Below are 19445 nucleotides of genomic sequence, written 5' to 3'. Positions count from 1 at the left end.
AACCATACAAATTAGATTGAAAATAGTTTTAAAACTCAAAGGTAACACTATCGAAGCAAAAATAATAATAAATAATGATAAGGTACAACTAAGTCGGATTAATAAAAACATTGATCAAGATAGAATTAATTATATTAAGATATGAATCTGAAAAAAGAACGATATGTTTTTGAATACTGCCTTTCTGGTGATGGATGTGACCTCTGGATCTGAAATGTGAGGCCAATAAGGAAACGCCTTAAAGTGCAACATCTCTGACTCCTGAAGACTCCCATTCCACAGAAAACACTGATCTGGTAAAATACTAAAGATTGTTATTATAAACGATATTATGACGTTGGGATGAAGTATTCATTCTCCAATCACAATATTTCTAGAACTTGTTAGCATGGTTAAAAAAATATACATACTAACCATCTAGTTTTAAATATTTACGCTAAAGTAAAAAAAACAAAAGAAAAACAATGTTTAAGTATCTAAAAGGGATAGATGACCAAAAAATAAGTCTGAAAATGGCAACTTATAAATCAAGGTTTGGCGCTACAATGTTCACCTTTTTAAAGTAGGCATGGAGACAGTTAGCTTAGCTTCAAAAAAAAAAAAAAAACAGGTTGGGATGTTCTAAAAACTCATCTTCTGTTAGCAAAATAATTACTAAAAATGAGTTCAGTGAAAATGAGAAATGTACCGTTCAGCTTTTAACCACTTTGACAAGCTTCAATAACTAAAACATGCCAAGCTAAGCTAATCTAATCTAATCTCATGATCAATGCTAAAATGAAATGCATGAGGTGCAAATTTTCATATTGAATCTTGTAGAAATCCAATAATTATTCAATTTATAACTTCCACAACTATACTATGTACCCAGAGACGTTTCACAGGTAGAACATAATCACTTTATGTAAGATGAAAAAGATATAAGTATATTTTACTGATAAAACTATACAGCACTTGGAAAACTCAAAAGGAGCCGTAGTGAATAACTGTGATCAACAATAGTGTAATGTAGCACATAGCCACTTCTGAGAGCTAAATGAGACTTTAAAAATGAATTCTTTCATGGGACAGTTTGTTTTTCACTGCAGCAGCAGATGGTTCGGTCGGGGTCTACAATGGAAAACACTGGTCAAACAAAAATAGATGCAAAACACGAACAAATAACAATATTTACAAATCAATAGTGTACACAAAATGGCATGTAATGTGGAGCGCAACCAAACAGTGAAATGCTAACTTGGCTAATAAAGGTGCCTCTACAGGGCGCGTCGTCACTAACGACTTGTTAAAGGAAACGTTTTTTTTGCTCATTAACAGAAAACAATCAATAAACCTGATCGAATGAATTAAGGTGAGGTAATAAAAGTGCACATGCACTATAAATGCTCGAAGAAGGCTGAAATTCAAAACATTTAAGGGTCTTTGAAATATGATTGTAATTGTTTGATGTGTAGGATTCACTTCGGTAACTCAAGTTTTAGATATTTTTTAAGCGTAGAGGAAATCGGGCGAACAGGAAGTCTGCCGGCGTCGTGGCGCGAGGACACGAAACGAGTTACACGATGATCTCGTTTCAGGAAGAGAACTAGATCAGGTGGAGGAAGGTGATTTCAGGCTTTCTGTTTCAGAACACGGGACGCCGTGTTACCATGGCAGGTGTTGTGGTCAATGACGAGGCACTCTTCATGCACTCTCCTGTAGCAGCCCAGAGGAACACACCAGGGCCGTCTGTAAAGATGGAGATTGGTTCTGCTCTGAGGTTGAGAGACGCATGATGCACATTTACTATGAACAGCTGTTCATGGCTCGTGTTCAGCCTTTGTTTGTGTGAAGCACATGATTCCCGTCGACCCTGTGGGGGCTTTGAGGTTAAGGGTCATGGCGTTGAGGACTGACATCGTTTCAAAGGTGGGTTTCATCTTTTGACTCTGTCACAAAGTCCTTCTGGTTCCTGCTGCGAGCCTGTCCCGTCTGCGAGTCCTCTGGCATGTGTGCAAGTGGGTCAGAGCGAATAATGTACCTGAAAGGACAAAATCCACATCATTTGTCCCCTTACTGAAGTCTGATTGCACCATGATGAAGAACAATCCTACCAGTCTGGTGGTGCCATCAACCTGCCAGGGTGTCTCTCAGATTAAACCATGCATGAGTTGAAACTGTTCAGATACTGGTAGTAATACATAATACACCAGGTACTTTTAGAGTGCATGCTGGCTTTTTGTACCAAGCTGTAATAAATGTTCCTATTTCCTACCATGCCACTCTTTCTTTATAACAGTTGTTAAAATTGCATTATAATAATTATATAGCATTTGATGGGAAACATTCTCCGGTATCATCACACCAAGTTTCAGCTCAATATGACTAAAATTGGCTGTTTTATAGTACTGGTATGTTTCCTTTTTGTGCTTAGGCGGCCATCTTGGATTTTTGATTTTCAGGGATCATTCTCAGCTACCAACATGCCAAATTTCAGCTGATGGCTCTAAAAATGGCAGAGTTATCGTTTTTTTTTTCCTCTTTTAGCTAAGGTGGCCATCTTGGAAATTTGATTTGCATTAGGAATGTAAAACAACTCGCTCTCAGCTACAACTCTACTAAATTTCATCTCAATATCTCAAAGAATGACCGAGTTATTGCCAATTTTGTGTTTGCTGAGGTCGTTGTGGCAGCCATCTTGAATCAAAATGGCTCCAAACAGTTCTAGACATTTATCTGATGGTTACTTTCTGTGATTTTCAAACATACCCAACAGTGACTTTGTTTTCTTCAGGGGCCTGTACACTCTTTAAGTCATGTGACTGCACAGCAGCAGATGGCGTGAGGAGTGTGGTCAGACATTGGCGTTTTGTTAACAAATCACGTCGTCATGGTAACTCGAAACACCAATAAAAGTTATAGCGCACATAATGGTGCTGAGCCGGTTGTTTTGATATAACGTGGGGTAAGCATTGCGGTTCGGGCCGCAGTAAAGTTGAAGGAAGAGTTAATAAAGTTAAGAAAGAGTGAATAAGATGTCTGCCTCAATAAATATAATTATTAAACGTAAAGAGAAGCCGGCCTTACACGATGTCGTTGAGCTCAAGCATGGTGTCGGGCGGAGGATTGATGAGGACATAGGACAGCGTGTTCTGGTGGTCGTTCATCTCGTCTGTAAAAAGAGGCAGAGGAGACGTTCAGAGTGGCTCTTATCAGCGATTGTCAACTTTAATATTACTCAAGAGATTGGGACGGTACGAGATAAAAAAATTAACGAAAAAACTTCGGACAAGCGCCACCATGTTGTAGTTTTCTTTCAATAAGCCTACACTGTATCGTCAGTCCAAAAGAACTACATTACCCAGAAGCCAACAGTGCTTCTGGCAGCTGCTTTCTGCTGAAACTGAGGGAACGTTTTGATCCGAGCCGAACACGACCACAAAGTTTGGAGCCGATCAGAACCGGACCAGAACTACTTCCAGCCTCATCGGTCAACCTGAGTGCTGCTTGCCGGCCCAGGGAGCCTCTCGAGCACAGAGCGTGGCTTTGAGGTCCGGTGTCTTCTCCGGAGCTCATCCGGATTTTTTTTTCAGATTCTTCTGGATTATTTGGACTCGATCAGGACCATTGTGTGGTTTTGGGCTGGCTCGCCAAAGGTCCAGCTCTATCCTAAAGCATCTGCTGCTCAACGGCTGCAGAGAGTGGATCAGAACTGGACCAAGGCTGGTGAGTACCCGTATAAATTTTGCAGTACTGTACAGTACATGTACATATGTTGTTAGAATTACATACCGGTAGGTTTAAGAGTTTAGAACGTTGCAAGAGTGTGGGAAGAGTTTATAAAGCCTTAAAATATATAAAGTAATTTCCGGACTATAAGCTGCTACTTTTTTCACACTCTTTGAACTTTGGCTTATACAATGCTGCGGCTAATTTATGGACTTTTTTTTTTTGATGGGTGAACGAGCTTCATGCCACCAAAACATTTAGCTTCGTCCAACCCAGGCGCTCACATAGCTGCCCAGTGCACGTCTCTCTTGGGGAGTAGTGATCAGTGACTTCCTGGTAGACTACTGTATATATATATATGAAAAAAAATTTGTATTTGTGCGTGTTACCGGTATATAATTAATTAAAAGTTAAAAAATATATATATTTCTATCTAAATATCTCATGTTACAATGTGAACACTTGCAGCTTATAGGCAGAGTGCAGCCTATTTATGTAAAATGTTAAATTTCTTTTTAAATTTAGCGGGTGCGGCTTGTAGTCAGATGTGCACAATAGTCCAGAAATTACAGTATACATACTAAAATAAATATAGTGTTTCTACTTTGCGGTTTTTCCTCTTATTGCGGGGGTGTCTGGAACGTAACCACGTGATGATCGAGGGACGGCTGTAGTTCAGGAGAACCGTTTATATGTTTGAATTCGTGCTTTGCAATGAGGAGCTTTATCTGTTTTAATGAATATTTGAATAAACGAGTCCGTTATAATTCTATCAAACATTTGTTTTTCCCTAATCTGTTCTTTTAAGCACCGCTGGTGTTTGTGCATGATCTTTTGCTAATCTGTAATTTCAAGATTATAGTCTTTGGTGTTCAGTTTAATCTTTCACATTCCTAAGCTGCACCGTTTCTTCATTAAACATTTAAAGCGATCGTTACAAGTTGTAGCAGTTTTATCTTGATTTTACAGCGGGGTTAAGCAAAGGGACCGCCGCGTTTAATTAGGGATCAATAAGAGGAAAGTGGCTGGAAGCTTCCCAGCAGAGTCGTTCCTCGGTGTTCGTGTCCATGTGAGGGCTGTTTGTGTCTGCGTGTGTTCAGTGATCTCTGCGGTGGCTCCTACTTGTGATGGACGGAGGAAGGGAAAAGGAAGGCACGCGTGTCTCCATGGCAACCCACCTGCTTGTTGGCCTTTACAAAGCCGGGCAGGGTGGAAAAGAGAGAAGGGCTAACCGTTACTGACAGGCCACTCTGAAACAAGGGGGAGGCCCACATGCCGCCCGCCGACTCCAACAGCATCACCATGCGCAGCGTCAGAACCGAGCCAACATGCAGGCAGCGTCCGCGGCTATGACACAGACACCCTCCCGCCGCCGCATTCCTCCAACGCCCTGCGCATTCCACGCTGGACCAGCAGGCTGGTAGGGCCGCAGGTTGCCATGCCAACGGACAACACTCAGCACCCCATCCCGCCCAGCAGAACCCACCCCCAGTGGTGACACAGACACAGAGGACATGCTCCAACACCCGTCAGACTGGACCAGACGCAGAGCGGCTCAAACCGAGCGGAGTGAAGCAGAACACATCGGGAGTGTGAGAGTGGAAGAGGTTCGTCTGACCCACAGTGACCGAACACTCTGTGGGTTCAGCCGGGATCACACCATGGTCACAACCAACAGGAATTTATTTATTTGAAGTTTTCAAGACGTGAATCTACCAGTGATGTCATTAGCCTTACAGATGTCTGTATTTTATTTTAAATGTTATGATGACATATTCTGTAAACTGGCTCTTGTGACATGTTGTACACGTTAACTTAACACGTTGTACACGTTAGATTAACACGTTGTACACGTTAGCTTAACACGTTGTACACGTTAGCTTAACACGTTGTACACATTAGCTTAACACGTTGTACACGTAAGCTTAACACGTTGTACACGTTAGCTTACACGTTAGCTTACCACGTTGTACACGTTAGCTTAACACGTTGTACATGTTAGTTTAACACGTTGTACACGTTAGCTTAACACATTGTACACGTTAGCTTAACATGTTGTACACGTTAGCTTAACATGTACACATTAGCTTAACACGTTGTACACGTTAGCTTAACACGTTGTACACGTTAGCTTAACATGTACACGTTAGCTTAACACGTTGTACACATTAGATTAACATGTTATAAATGCTAGCAGAAATATGCAAAACAAACTTATATGTTTGTGTTTCTATGTCGTTAAGGTTCAGTCTAGTTATGGAAACACGATGACTTACAAAAGGTTTTGTGTAAGATGTTTAATTTAAATTTCCTTAAATCTCGTTGAAAATTTTCTGTTTTTAAATCAATCTTTTTTGTTTAACTAAGGATATTGGGGGCCTGATGGATATTGTCCGAGGGCCTTAAGTTGCCCATGTCTGCATTAGATGGACATCTACAAATGATTTTCCTTGGAAATCAAACCAACATGGCTGATATAGCAAAATGGTCTTAGAAAACGCACTAAAAACTACAAATAACATTTACAGGTATTGTGCTTAAAACCTTGTGTAGTGGTAGCGGAGGGTCATTAACGACGCATGGTTAATCAGGATCTTTGCTAAAAACTAGCATTAATTGTTGGTGTCAACCTTGCTGTTAGCAAAATACCTCAAACTGGGTGGATACTGCGTAGATTTTAGTGGAACTCTCAAAGTAACATTGGGTGTACATGTACCTTTTTGGAGTTAGTTTAAAATGGCTGCCACAGTTAAGTGACGATAGTCAACGTATGACTATAACTCAGTCTGCGTGTGACATCTCATGATGTACATACAATTATTTTCAACGTTTTATCGTCTCCTTTCAACACAAAATAATTGCAGTCTTAAACTCTTGAATGACATTTTAATGTGACAAAGTACTATCTAACTACTATGTAATACAATGTCTACTGGCTGGCTGTATAATGAACAAAGTAAAGCAATCCTTGCAGATCAGTTCCAGTCTTTAATGTAAACATTTAGTTTTGTATTTGCATCTGAGCAAAGATTCTTACCTAATAATCTTAACTTTCCTCAGGACACCTTGCTTTTGTTTACACCTCTGATTTTAAGAAGATTTCCCTCAAATAACTGTAAATTGTTTAGCTCTGATTGTCTATACCCGACAAACTCACTGACTTCTTACAGCTTAAATCAAATTTTGCAGATTATTACTCGGAGCATGCTCCTCACTACTTAATTATGGAATATGCTACTGCATGAATATTCAGTTTATTTTATCCGAGCACAATTATGAGCAAGACAATTTGGGTAAAACAGTTTAAACTTTAAGGGATCGTGACCATGGCATAAGGCTATACCTCTCGAAGCTGCGCTGATATTGTAGAAAGAAAAGATAATTTACTCCTTTGAGATTTGAGTTTTCTACATCAAAGGATCTTTTCTGCACTCTGTTCATTATTATTTGTTTGCTTTCTAAGGAGTGACCTTCCATCCACAGACACGATGCGCTCCACTCCACTCTGCAAGCCATAATCTGATGCCCTGCAGGACTCGAGCCGTTTGGGACGTCACCTCACAGGAACACAATGCAGCAAAGAGCAGATAAACAGATAGGAGAGCAAAACAGTAAGAGGTTTGGCTGCTGAACTACCACTCAGTCTGGCAGAAAACACACACTCACACTCATGCAGTGAAGTTGCAGCGCTGTGATCACCCAGCTAACCTGACGGCCTTGTCCCCTCTGTATACGGCTGCTCTGAAATGTCCTGCAACTCTAAGCAACGGCAGTCACTGTTAATCCTCATTTATTCAGTCATCAATAGCTTAATTGTTCATCAACCAAACAACAGATTATGCAAAGATTAAAGAAACATAGAAAATGCTTTAGATAAGTATTTGTTGTTCAGTAAATCAAATACTTGTACTTGTTATTTACTGGATGTAGGCCTGTCGCGATAAACAAATCAGTTAATCACATGATAAATGACAATTATCGACCTCAGTTTCATTTATCGGCTTTATCGTTTCTTTGTGTCTCTCTCTTTCTACTGAAGACACTGGATGACAAAAAGCTCAACTCCGGTGCTCTTCACTGACCCCTCTATTTAAAATCCATTTTAACGATTCAAAAATCACGTTTTTGGTTCGTTAAAAGCAGCTAAGCTGAGAAGCTAAGCTACAAGCTAAGCTAACAGGCCGACCTCGGGGAAAAAAACCTCCGTCTTGTCCAAGCTCCAAAATTCACAGTTGAAACCAGTGCCTTTGTGTAAAAAGTTTTTCTCTGCAAAAAGAAGCGGAGAACTTGTTTACTGATTCTTTATTGAAAAATGTTTTGTTAAAGAGCTCAAACCACATCGAGTGTCTGCCATTTTGAGAACAAAAGAGTCAGCCCTTGTCACATCAAGGGTCCTCCCTCCCATTTTTCTTAAAGAGACACGCTGCTCGCTCCCTCCCTCACTATCCATCCTTCGAATCAATCAGTCTTATATTGCCATCCGGTGGTCAAAAAAGGTAATACACTCAAAACACATTAAACATTTCTTCTTAAATTTGACAATAATTACTAATTATTGTCAAATTTCAAACAATATTATCGTTTATCGCAATAATTTCTGAGACAGTCGCCCAGCAAAATTTGTTATCGTGACAGGCCTAGCTGGATGCTGGTGAAAGGACAAACTCCACAGCTGGCAGTACCACTCGCGTGTTGTAAAAGTGATAAAAGGTACCCAGATTACCTTGTAAATATCCTAGATTTACTCGATTCATGACATCGCTCGCAGTGAGATTAGACACATCCTCTACAAGCCAAAAGAGGGTAACAGAGGAGTCAGAGAAAGAAGGGGGGGGGGGGGGGGCAGGAAGAAGAAGAAGAAGAAGAAAAAAAAGATCAGGCAGGCAGTGAAAGCATTTTAACTTTTTAAACTGTGAGAGCAAAGCAAAGAAGCCATGCGTTGTTTTGTGTTTAGAATCACTTCCAGATGATTCGTTATCATCCTGCTGCTGTAATTCAGAATAACAAACATTAAATCTTTCTTCCTGATGAAACATGTAAAAATCAAATTAAACGCACTATGATGTTTTTCAGGTGCCTCACTTCTGGAGTGTGATTCTGGTTTTGTCAAGTCGAGTCAGATTTTTGTCCTGAAGCGTAAAGCAAGGATGTACGAATCAAAGCAACTGAATGCAACTGATTCAAGCTTAATGAACCTTCTACATGTTGCCATGCTCACATGAACATGGCTGTGTTGGGGTGCAGGTGCCTTATGGTACATGGAGTTTGACTTGATTGATACAAGAAAAATTAGAAGTAAATGATATTTTCTATGAATACTCGGCATCATGTCAGAGAAACTGAGATGAGACAAAATGACTGAAACAGATTCAAGTTTTGAACACACGGCTGAGCCAACAGAAGAATTTAACTGGTTAATTAAAACCTCAGTGGGAAAAACCACCTGAATCCTGAATCTAAAGAGCGCTTTATACTTTTACTCTTTTAGATAATGCTTAAATTTATCATCAAAATAAAAGTAACTTAAAATTCTAGAAAATAATTTAGAAAATAAACGTCTCAGTTTCTCTGAAACCCACAACATATGGAATGACCACTGGTCTGGGTCTGGGTTCCTTCTTTTCACCTGATGGCTGGCTGGAACACAGCACCTCAGACTGAAGAAGTCTTTCGGATGAAAGACAAAACGTTTCTATAATTTTTTTGTTTTGTTTCGTTTTTGTGAATGTCCAGAGGACCAGATTTAACTTTTTTAGAAGGTGGGGCAATGTTGACCTCAACCAGTGATGTCGTCGGGAGGTGGAAGGAATACTTCTCGGACCTTCTCAATCCCATCGCCATGTCTTCCATGGAGGAAGCAGAGTCGGGGGACTTCAAGGTTGGTCTGTCCATAAATGTGGCTGAGGTTACCGAGGTGGTTAAAAAGCTCTGTGGCGGCAGGGCTCCGGGAGTGGACGAGATCCACCCTGATTTCTTCAAGGCCCTGGATGTTGTGGAGCTGTCTTGGTTGACACGTCTTTGCAACATTGCGTGGCCACTGGATTGACAGACTGGGGTGGTGGTTCCCCTCTTCAAAAATGGGAACTGGAGGGTGTGCTTCAATGACGGGGGCATCACTCTTCTTAGCCTCCCTGGTAAGGTCTATTCAGGGGTACTGGAGAAGCGAGTCCAATTGTTGGTTGAACCTCAGATCCAGGAGGAACAATGCGGGTTCCGTCCTGGCCGTGGAACACTGGACCAGCTCTTTACCCTCACTAGGGTCCTCGAGGGGTCATGGAAGTTTGCCCATCCAGTCTACATATGTTTTGTGGACTTGGAGAAAGCTTTCAACTGTGTTCCTTGAGGTAAACTGGGGGGGCTCTCTGTGAGCATGGAATTGAGGGCCTGTTGTTACGAACTGTTCAGTCCCTATACAAGAGGTGCAGGAGAGTTTGGTTCGCATTGCCGGCAGTAAGTCGGACCCCTTCAGGGTGGGAGTTGGACTCTGTCAGGGCTGCCCGTTGTCACAGATTCTGTTCATAACTTTTATGAAGAGAATTTCTCGGTGCAGCCAGGGGGAGATGGGAGTCCGGTTTGGTGGCCTCAGGATCTCATCTCTGCTCTTTGCAGATTATGTGGTCCTGTTGGCGTCATCGTGCCGTGATCTCCAGCTCTCACTTGAGCGGTTCACAGTCGAGTGTGAAGCAGCTGGGATGAGAATTAGCACCTTCAAATCTGAGACCATGGTCCTCAACCGGAAAAGGATGAATTGCCCTCTTCAGGTCGAGGTGAGGTGCCTCAAGTGGAGGCATTCAAGTATCTCTGGGTTTTGTTCACGAGTGCAGGAAGAATGGAGCGCAAGATTGACTGATGGATTGGTGCAGCATCTGTAGTATTGCGGACTCTGTGCTGGTCTGTTGTGGTGAAGAGAGAATTGAGCTGTAAGGCAAAGCTCTCTGTTTACTGGTCAGTCTACGTTCCTACCCTCACCTATGGTCACGAGCTCTGGGTATTAACCGAAAGAATGAGATCACAGATACAGGCAGTAGAAATGTTTCCTTGCAGGACAGCTGGACTCTCCCTTAGAGACAGGGTGAGAAGTTCAGTTATCAGGAGAGACTCCGAGTAGAACCGCTACTCCTCCACATCAAGAGGAGACTGTTGTGGTGGTTTGGGCATCGGTAAGGATGCCCCCTGGGGCCTGTTCATTCATGTTCGGGAGGATACCCTGGGGAAGACCCAGGACACGCTGGAGAGACTACGTCTCTTGGTTGGTCTGGGAACACCTTGGAGTCCTCCCAGAAGAGCTGGAAGAAGTGGCTGTGGAAAGAGATGTCTGGGCCTTCCTGCTCAAGCTGCTGCCCCCAAGACCCGACTTCAGAACAAGTGGAGGTTGATGGATGGATGGATGGATGGATGGATGGATGGATCTTGAATACTAAGACAATTCTAAACAGAATAATCACTGCCTTTAAAGCTTTTCACTCATCAGCCGACTAAAGTTTGTTTAAATGTATTTTGTTTTCTTCCAACTAAGGTTCTGTTTTGTCACTGAGAATAAATTCAACCTGTTAATGTTTCAGATTTTAAACTGCAGTCTGAACTAAATGTTTGCAGAACTAAGACTCCAATCTGAGACAAACATTTAAATTTAAATTATTCGTTTTTTACATGACGATTAATGTAATTTAAACAATAAAATAATACATAGACATAAATCATTGCCTATGACAGTGGATCACATCTAAAACACGTGTTCTATATTGGAAAACACTGCTTTGAGTTAAGTATGAACTGGTCATTTTAATGTATAGTCTGTTGCCATCGTTTGTTCCACTAACCGTATCCCACAGTGGGCAGGCCCAGGTGCTTCATGCGGTTCTTGACCAGCTCAGAAAGCTCCTGCCGCTCTGAGCGGCGATACAGATTGAGTCTCTGCTGTGAAAAGCCCTCCACTTTGCTCGTAGGTTTGTTGGTCTTCCTGCTCAGCCTCCGTGCCCACTGCATGCTCTTTTTCCTCAGCAGCGGGTGCTCCGATTGGTCGCTCATGGCGGAGTTTCTGTGCGATGTCTTCTCTCCACGGTCGCGGTGTTCCTCGCCCTGGTCCGCATTGATGGATGCTCGAGACTGCAAGAACAACCTTCTGTCAGTTAGGACTTTAGGTGCCGGCAATCCCATCCGAACCTGCTTTAAGTGACGCAGAACTGGATTATCAAATTCACATCTTACCTGTGAATTACCGTCCTTCTGAAACAGAAAGCCAGACAGAACAAAAAACAAAAACACAACAAAACATGGGTTATTTGAATCAAGTTAAACAAGTTAAAGATTTCAAATCTGTAAGTAAACTAGTAAATATTTACATTTACTATTTTAATTACTCCAAAGTTCATGCTCAATAATCAAGGTATACAACCCAACAATATTCAGTCAGGTCATCTGGATGGTTTCTTTTTTTTTTTTTTTTTTTTTTGCTGAGACATTTTGTCATTCATCCAGAGGACTTCTTCAATCTGAGGAGCCATCAAACAAACTGATTCCCACAAACAGCACACTCAAAAGTGGAATAAAAACAGTTTGCTGGTGCTAAGATGGCCTCCGGGGCCCGCCCTCTCCCGTCAACTCCTCTGAGACAGTCATACCAAAGTGGTTCAAAACACCAAAGTTCATGCTCAGTTCTCAGATTGAAGAAGTCATTTGGATGAAGGACGAAACGTCTCAGCAAAAAAGAAATCGTGCAGATGACCAGACTGAACAGTGTTGTATTTTAATTACTATTTAGAGCAAGAAATATCCTCAGCCAGCTTCCTGATTATTAATACTTGAGAGCTGGATTTTAGCGGCTTGTTCAGGTATTCATTAATGAAAATGTAAAAAGCAACTATGTGCTTAAACACAGCAACATTAACCAAAATGCTACTTTAGTTCACTAACTTGTTATGTATTACTGCCTTACATTTGAAATGACACTGATGTAAGATGGTTGCTACAGCTAACTGAGTTTAGCAAATACAAAAATGTATTTTTGAACTTTTTAGTCATGAAATTGTCCCATTTATTTATATGAAGGGGTGGGACCTAAATAATGGAGTGCAGCCAGCCACTGGAGGGCACTCATCTTCTATCCCATCAATATGCAGCTTCCCGTTGTCTCAATAAATCTTGATCACGTTTGACTTAAAACAAAAGAAAAGTTATAAAAGTGTTTAAATAATGGGAAATATTATACTAGATGTGAAGGCAGGGGCCAACATGAAGCATGGATTAAACGGAACTTGCCTCGGACGCAGTGAACATGTGTGACTCGGTCCGGTAGATACCGATGGGGATCTCTGCACTGGAAGAACAAAACTTCTGGAAGAGTCTGCCGTACGTCCTGATCCACAAGTCCTCCTCCGTGATTTTTATCTGAGGACAGAAATAAACAAGTTACTTAGCAATGCACATTATTGTTATTGTTTTAACTAAAACTAGCGTTCTTACGTACAACACACAGGTAACCAGAGCCAGGAGTGGTGTCCAGACCAAGAAGAAGTCGTGTAATGGCGATCATGTAGTCCTTCACAAATGACTGGAAAAAAAACAGAGAATAAAAACAAGCCCATATGAAACTAATCTACCAGATACAGATCAAGACTTCTTTGAGGACACATTCTGAGTCGGATACCACCGACAGACGTGCACATCTCTTAGGCGTATAATTACCTTGACCTTTTTTTTATAATGAACTAGAGTTCAATCCCTGAGGTTTGTTCTCCCACCTGGTAAAGCAGCGTGTCGAGCATGCTGATACTGAACACCCTGCCTGCAGCAAACGGCAGCCGGAACATGAAGGCCAGGTTGGAGCCCTTATCACGCTCTATCTGAAAACAATAAAACAACAAGGCAACAAAAACACATCTGAGAAACAACATCCTTCACTTTTTACTGCAACTTGTCACATATTGCTCTTTTGCTAATGACAAGAAAAGATGCTTGGTTACCCCATTAGAAACAAATTTATTTTAATATGAAGGCAACATTGCAACGTTCAAGCATGAATAAAATGTTGAGCTTTATAATGTCAGCAAAAAAAGTGACAACAACAATAAAATCAGATGCAACACTGATGATATTTGGTTCACAAGAGAAACATTTAAAGACAAATCAAAACTATTTTCAGATGTGGACACTGCAGGGTCCAACATTACCCACACCTAAGACCAAAGGAGGGTTTACCTGAAAGATAAACATGAGACAACAACAACCACCAGGCATTTAAATAATTTGAGCACAACACTGTTTAAAGTGCTCAGATACATTCCTCATATCAGCAGGTGGCTGTGGCTGAGTGGTTAGAGCAGTCGTTCTCCAATGCAAGAGTTGGGGGTTTGAATCCAAGCAGTCACAGGCCGAAGTTCCCTGGGCAAGACACTGAACCCCTCATTGCCTCGATGTGTGTCCCATCGGTGTATGTTCTAGAATTGCGCTGCTCGGGGTGGCTGCATGTCGGAGTAGCTCAGTTACGTTCATTATGAGTTATTGCTTTTGAAAACTTTTAATTCCTCTTTTTCTGGATGTAAATCGCTTTTTTTGGATGATTACTTCCTCTGGTGTCAGATGTTGCACAGCTGGAAGGATTTTTACTGAAATCTTTTTACTTTTGGGCATTTGTTATGATGCGTAACCATGGCAACAAGGTGGGTTTTTTTTTAACAACCCGGAGCAGCTGATCTCAAAAGCTTAACTATCTCAATTACAGCTCCAAATCCCAAATGAGTTGAAAAGGAGGTGCCGTGGATGAATTCCCATCAACCTGGAGGAATGAGATCTAAATCACTGACTAGTCTCTTTAGAATGATTTGTTCAGTTAGCGTTGTAGAGATCTAGTAGAGTGCTGTATGAATGGGTAAATGAGGACACAGATTGTAGTGTAAAGCGCTTTGAGTGTCTTGATAAGATAGAAAGCTGCTATATAAGTGCAGTCCATTTACAGTCCATATATCAGTACAACCAACCATAATGTAATCAAATTCAACTGGTTTGTTTTTACACAAATACGTGCTGTTTATCCATGTTTTATGGCTGAGAATAAGCTTAAAAGCAATTTTAATTCATCAGTAATGCTATTTATTTTAGTTAAAAATGTTAGCAATTATTTCTTAAACTTTGCTTGAGTTTACAGACAATTTCAGGTGTTAAATTTAGAGCTTGTGAATTTTTCTTATTTTGTTTTCTGCTTCTGACAAACAAGCCAAACAGGTTTTAAACCCCGCTGAACTGATAAAGATGAACAACAACAACAGTACTGAATCATTCTAATCCTCTTCAAACTGTCTCCTCCTCCTCTTCGTACCGTTGAATACATGGCTGCAGGATAAAGTTTCACATCTCACACTTTCAGACAGAAAAGGAAACGATCTGATTCGAAGTTTGAAAGCCGTGACTTTGACACCTGGTCTGGAAAGCCTTACCTTCTCCAGTTTGGACAGAGCGAGCGAGTAGCAGTCCTTTGCTCTGAACTGCATGAACCTCATGTTGGACGGGTGCGTGAGCTCCGTGATGATGCTGAGACTGGGGAACAATCTGAGCGACGAGGAGGAAACGAGACAGGAAGTTGTCATGGAGACGTTAAAAGATTCGTGCCAGGAAGAACTCGTGGTGCGGCAGTGACAAATCTTTTAAATTCTGTTTTATACAAACAACAGTCTGCTACAGTCTTATTGAAAACTGATACGTTCATTTTGTGAATCCGGTGCACGCTTGAGCCAAAACGGATCCGGTGAAAACAAACACACGTACGCGCTCGGTTGAATACCTGAACATTGTTTGGACGTTGACGATAGTCTTGGCGTCTGCCATGTAGTCCTCCTCAGCACTCATGGTGCTCTCCTTGTCCACAACCACCAAGTTGTCAGCATAGATGATGCCACACTGGAGCAGGTTGTCCAAGCTAGAGCATTCAAGAACCACAAACATTTATTATATCAGTAATAAACATCAGTCATTTCCTCCATCAAGCCCTGCACAAACCTAATTTGTTACAGTCAATTCAATATTCTGCATTGTATTATGTAACTCGCACAAAAAGCAGTTTATAACTAGACATTTCTTTTAAATGATCAGCTGACAGGTTTAATGTGTTTATGGTTAAATGATTATGGAGAAATTTCCACTCTTTTAAAAAAATGTCTCTACAACTATTTATTTTTATTTATAAGGACACACATTACAGTAAATAAAACTTTTTATCACTTTAAAATTGAGACTTTTGGTTGTTGCAAAACAATTGTTTTGTATAACTGACACTCTGCTTCCTTGTTCAATTCAATTACAACCTAATTACACTTGACTCTAAATGTTTGTCAAATCCTTCAATCGACTGGTTATTTGAACTCTGAGCGTCTTTTGAGCTAAAACGAGCACCTTTTTGTGTTTAATACTAAACATCAAGGCCAAGCTGGATCCAAATACTTTGCTCATTCACGACAAATTCTTTTATCTTGTTTAAATGAAGCTGATTTAATAGGATCAAAACCAGTGAAGGTGAACACTGGAATAGATGAACAGCTGCTAAGCATTTTAGTTTAGTTTGAGGATTTTGCCCTTAACGTTCACTAGGGAGTATTTTACATCATATATCATACTTAACACAAAACGTTTTGCACAAGCTTTCTTCTATGATGGTGCTTTAAAAACAGCAAAGCACTTACTTATCAATGGTTCCAGCCATGAAGTAAACCATAGGAAAGCAGCAAATGGCCTCTAAGAAGTGGTTGTCTGGTCTGCAGAAAAACAAGAGAAGCAGAGGAGCATCAGGCGCTGATTATCTACAAAACCCCAGTGAGCGATTACCCTGCTCTTCCAGTCATTTCCTGAAATGTGCTTGCAGCTGATGAGAACTGGGGGGGAAAAATGTTTGAATTTCTTCTTGAATGAGGTGGAAATCAATATTTAACACTGCAATGCAACAAAAAAACTGGTTGCCATGGAAACTGCCCGAGAGTCACTGAGCTGGAGCTTTTCGCGCTCTGTATTTGTGTTTATCGGCTTCAGTATCGATGAAGCCAAAGTTAAAGAATGAAACAGAAGCACTGCAGTGCAAATGTAACGTAATGTAGTGTTCACACAGCCAAAAACACAAGTTAAGACAAATACCACGAGAGAACATGTGGGGTAGAACTGAAGTCTGAAATCCTGTTCATTTCTTTAAGTTCTTGGCGTTTTCTTTGTAATTTTCTTTGTGAAAAATGTATTTTCATTATATTCTTATTTTTGCTGCAACTACCATCGTAAACTCAAAATGTATCGTTAGAAAAACACCCTGCTGAAGCCACACAACAACAGTCTGCACATGTTCAGTTTTATGCACTTAAATCTCTCAAATGACAGCAACAATGAATGCAAGGATAAAAAAAGTATTTCCATTAGATCATTGCCAACACTGTGCATGTAATTCAGCTCATTTTGACCGAACTACAAATTAGCATCTCTTCAAAGTGTTAAATGTTTAGGGCTAAAGCTCTTTGGGGTAGCTGTTAGTTTTCAAAGTGATGATAGGATTTTCAGTGCAGAAGTAAAAACAGTGATGCTGAATGGTCTTACGGGTAGTCCAGTAGCAGCACTATGGGGTTGAGCTCCTTTCTGGGACGATAATAAGCTCGCAGAGGGACTATGAAGTTGTAGAGACCATTTCCTGCAGTCTCCGCAGACACGATAATCAGCTTATTTTTGAAGCCGTACGCTTTAGCGTCCTCGAAGCTGTTGTGTGTGCAGCCCTGGGCAGAGACAGAGTTCAGCAAGAAGTCAGGCGTTCTGTTGTTCTCATGCAGGGACAAATCAGGACTTTCTTTCAAAATAACGAGAATCAAAAAGCGCGTATGCAAATTTCACAGAGCTGTCTGCGTGTGCGGCAGCACCTTATCGAGGCGAAGGCAGCAGAACGGAGCTTTCTGCGGTAGGAGGTGGCAAAGAGTTGGAGAGCTGCCGATGTAGGGCGAGTTTGGGGGGTAGCCCTTCACAAAACTGGAGCAGGAGAAACAAGAAGCTTACATTCAAACATAGAAGAGTCAAAAAACTACACTTTATTACACGTTAGACATCAGATATGTAGACGAGCAGCTATAACTTACTGACATTTAAGTCATCCTGGTTTAAGATGGCTGCCACAGCTGATCAACTGCAGCTATCACAAATACAGATGCCACACATGTTGAGCTTTTGGTGACAAACGGCTGTCAGTAGCTGAGAGTGATCTCTAACACAGGGGCTCTCAAACTTCGTGGGTTCAGGGACCCCCTCATAACCCTCATGTTTATTAAATAATTTTCTTCAGTTTGTCTCTTTAATGCGATGGAAATATTTGTGTAACATAAATATTAAGACCTGTTCTTTAATAGTGCTAATACAATTTTTATACTTTTAAACATGGGTTTTTTTTTCCATTCAAGACACGATTAACTAAAATTTTCATTTCAACTGCCAAAAATGACAGTTTTGGGAAAATCTGCAGTTTCAAAAACCACTTTAAAACTTTACCTATTCACATAATGAACATAATAAATGTATCACCGCTTCTTCAAGATAATACATACAACTGAACAGAATCATAACAGCAGCAGTCATACCAAGTAACAGGGCTTCATTTGTAAACCGATCGACGGCAGAATGCAAATAACGGGCGGGCTGGTGGGGGTGTGTGTGTCTGGGGGTCTTCCCCATAAAATTTTGAATAAAGTAGATATGATTTCCTGCATTTTGGTGCATTTTAACAGGTTGATAAACATTGATGTGCTTGTAAAAGAAAATATATTTTTGTGGACCCCAGTTTGAGAACCACTTCTCTAACACATACTCTGAAAACTACCTGATCACACGAGATGTTTGATTTAAACTCGGGCATGAAAGATGGCAGCAGATCAGCATTCCTTTAATCTGACATTTCTGAAAGTTGGCTCCGTTCGACCTGCTCACTTATGGAGTGAATCTGCTGCCAAACACAAAAGAAAAGAGATCGATTGAGTAAAATAAGTGTCTAGATCAAATATCAGGGATCAAGCAGGGTTGTGGAGCGCCATAAAGACAGAGCTCGGTGTTCCAACACATGGAGGAGGCTTTGATTCCACAAAAATGGTTAGAATCTCTAAACTCCTTTTATAATGACTTTAATTATATTAATTATCACAATGAATCACTGCTTTTGTAACAGTGTTTCTAGTTCAAGCTCATTAAATTCTGCAGCAGCTCTGCTCAAATTACTGATGTTCTTCAGCCTAAAGGTGTGACCACGAGGAAGCCTGAGGTTTTGTTTTGGTCCTGCTTTGTTTTGCAGTAAAATGTCAGCTTGATTTGTGCCCTTTAATATTTAATTTGTCAGATGCAGTTAGCCTAATCAATTGCCTTCCGTGTTACCAATAAAATATCCCAGCTGTGATTAGTTGTTGCTGTCAATCCACCACCACATGGAGGCACTGTGGGACCTTCACTGCGGTCTGCAGTTACCTTCAACACATTTCAGAACTTCAAAAACCTTAAGAACTGGCTGTGAGCCTGTGATACTGCAGAGGCTCAGAAGACCCCGTTTGGTCCAAAGCTCACCTAATGTCAGGGTCAGCCCGACAGCTTCTCCTCTCGAACGTCTCAGGATTTACAAGTCCACCTGAATTTGCTACAAGTCCAACCCAAGCCGAAGTTTTCTTTTTACTTAAAATGTATCGTTATCTTTCTCTGTCTGGGTGCTGCCAGCATGAAGCTTACTTCAAGAAAAGCTGCCTGTAATG

The 19445-nt window shown here is 40.9% G+C and overlaps 1 protein-coding gene across 3 annotated transcripts in view; it reads right to left on the bottom strand.

Annotated features, from left to right (window-relative positions):
- Window positions 1–1902: 1902 nt before the first annotated feature.
- kcnt1b (potassium sodium-activated channel subfamily T member 1b) overlaps window positions 1903–19445 on the bottom strand; it is an 82960-nt gene continuing 65417 nt past the window's right edge. The window contains exons 18-28 of one of the 3 annotated variants that reach the window (XM_037680231.1): window positions 17586–17691; window positions 17272–17444; window positions 16380–16451; window positions 15485–15619; window positions 15141–15252; window positions 13449–13550; window positions 13175–13258; window positions 12967–13095; window positions 11529–11814; window positions 3067–3151; window positions 1903–2020 (exon numbers count right to left, since the gene is read on the bottom strand). In XM_037680231.1, the coding sequence (XP_037536159.1) occupies window positions 1903–2020; window positions 3067–3151; window positions 11529–11814; window positions 12967–13095; window positions 13175–13258; window positions 13449–13550; window positions 15141–15252; window positions 15485–15619; window positions 16380–16451; window positions 17272–17444; window positions 17586–17691 (1402 nt within the window). Of the gene's footprint in view, window positions 2021–3066; window positions 3152–11528; window positions 11844–12962; window positions 13096–13174; window positions 13259–13448; window positions 13551–15140; window positions 15253–15484; window positions 15620–16379; window positions 16452–17271; window positions 17445–17585; window positions 17692–19445 lie in introns of all 3 variants that reach the window. The other 2 variants (XM_037680232.1, XM_037680233.1) reach the window with 2 other exon arrangements.

Source organism: Nematolebias whitei, chromosome 8 (assembly GCF_014905685.2).
Source record: "Nematolebias whitei isolate Nwh7 chromosome 8, NemWhi1, whole genome shotgun sequence".
In the NCBI taxonomy this organism is placed as follows: Eukaryota; Metazoa; Chordata; class Actinopteri; order Cyprinodontiformes; family Rivulidae; genus Nematolebias; species Nematolebias whitei.
The sequence above is the reverse complement of the archived record's forward strand: the minus strand, read 5'-3'. Positions and strand labels throughout refer to the sequence as shown.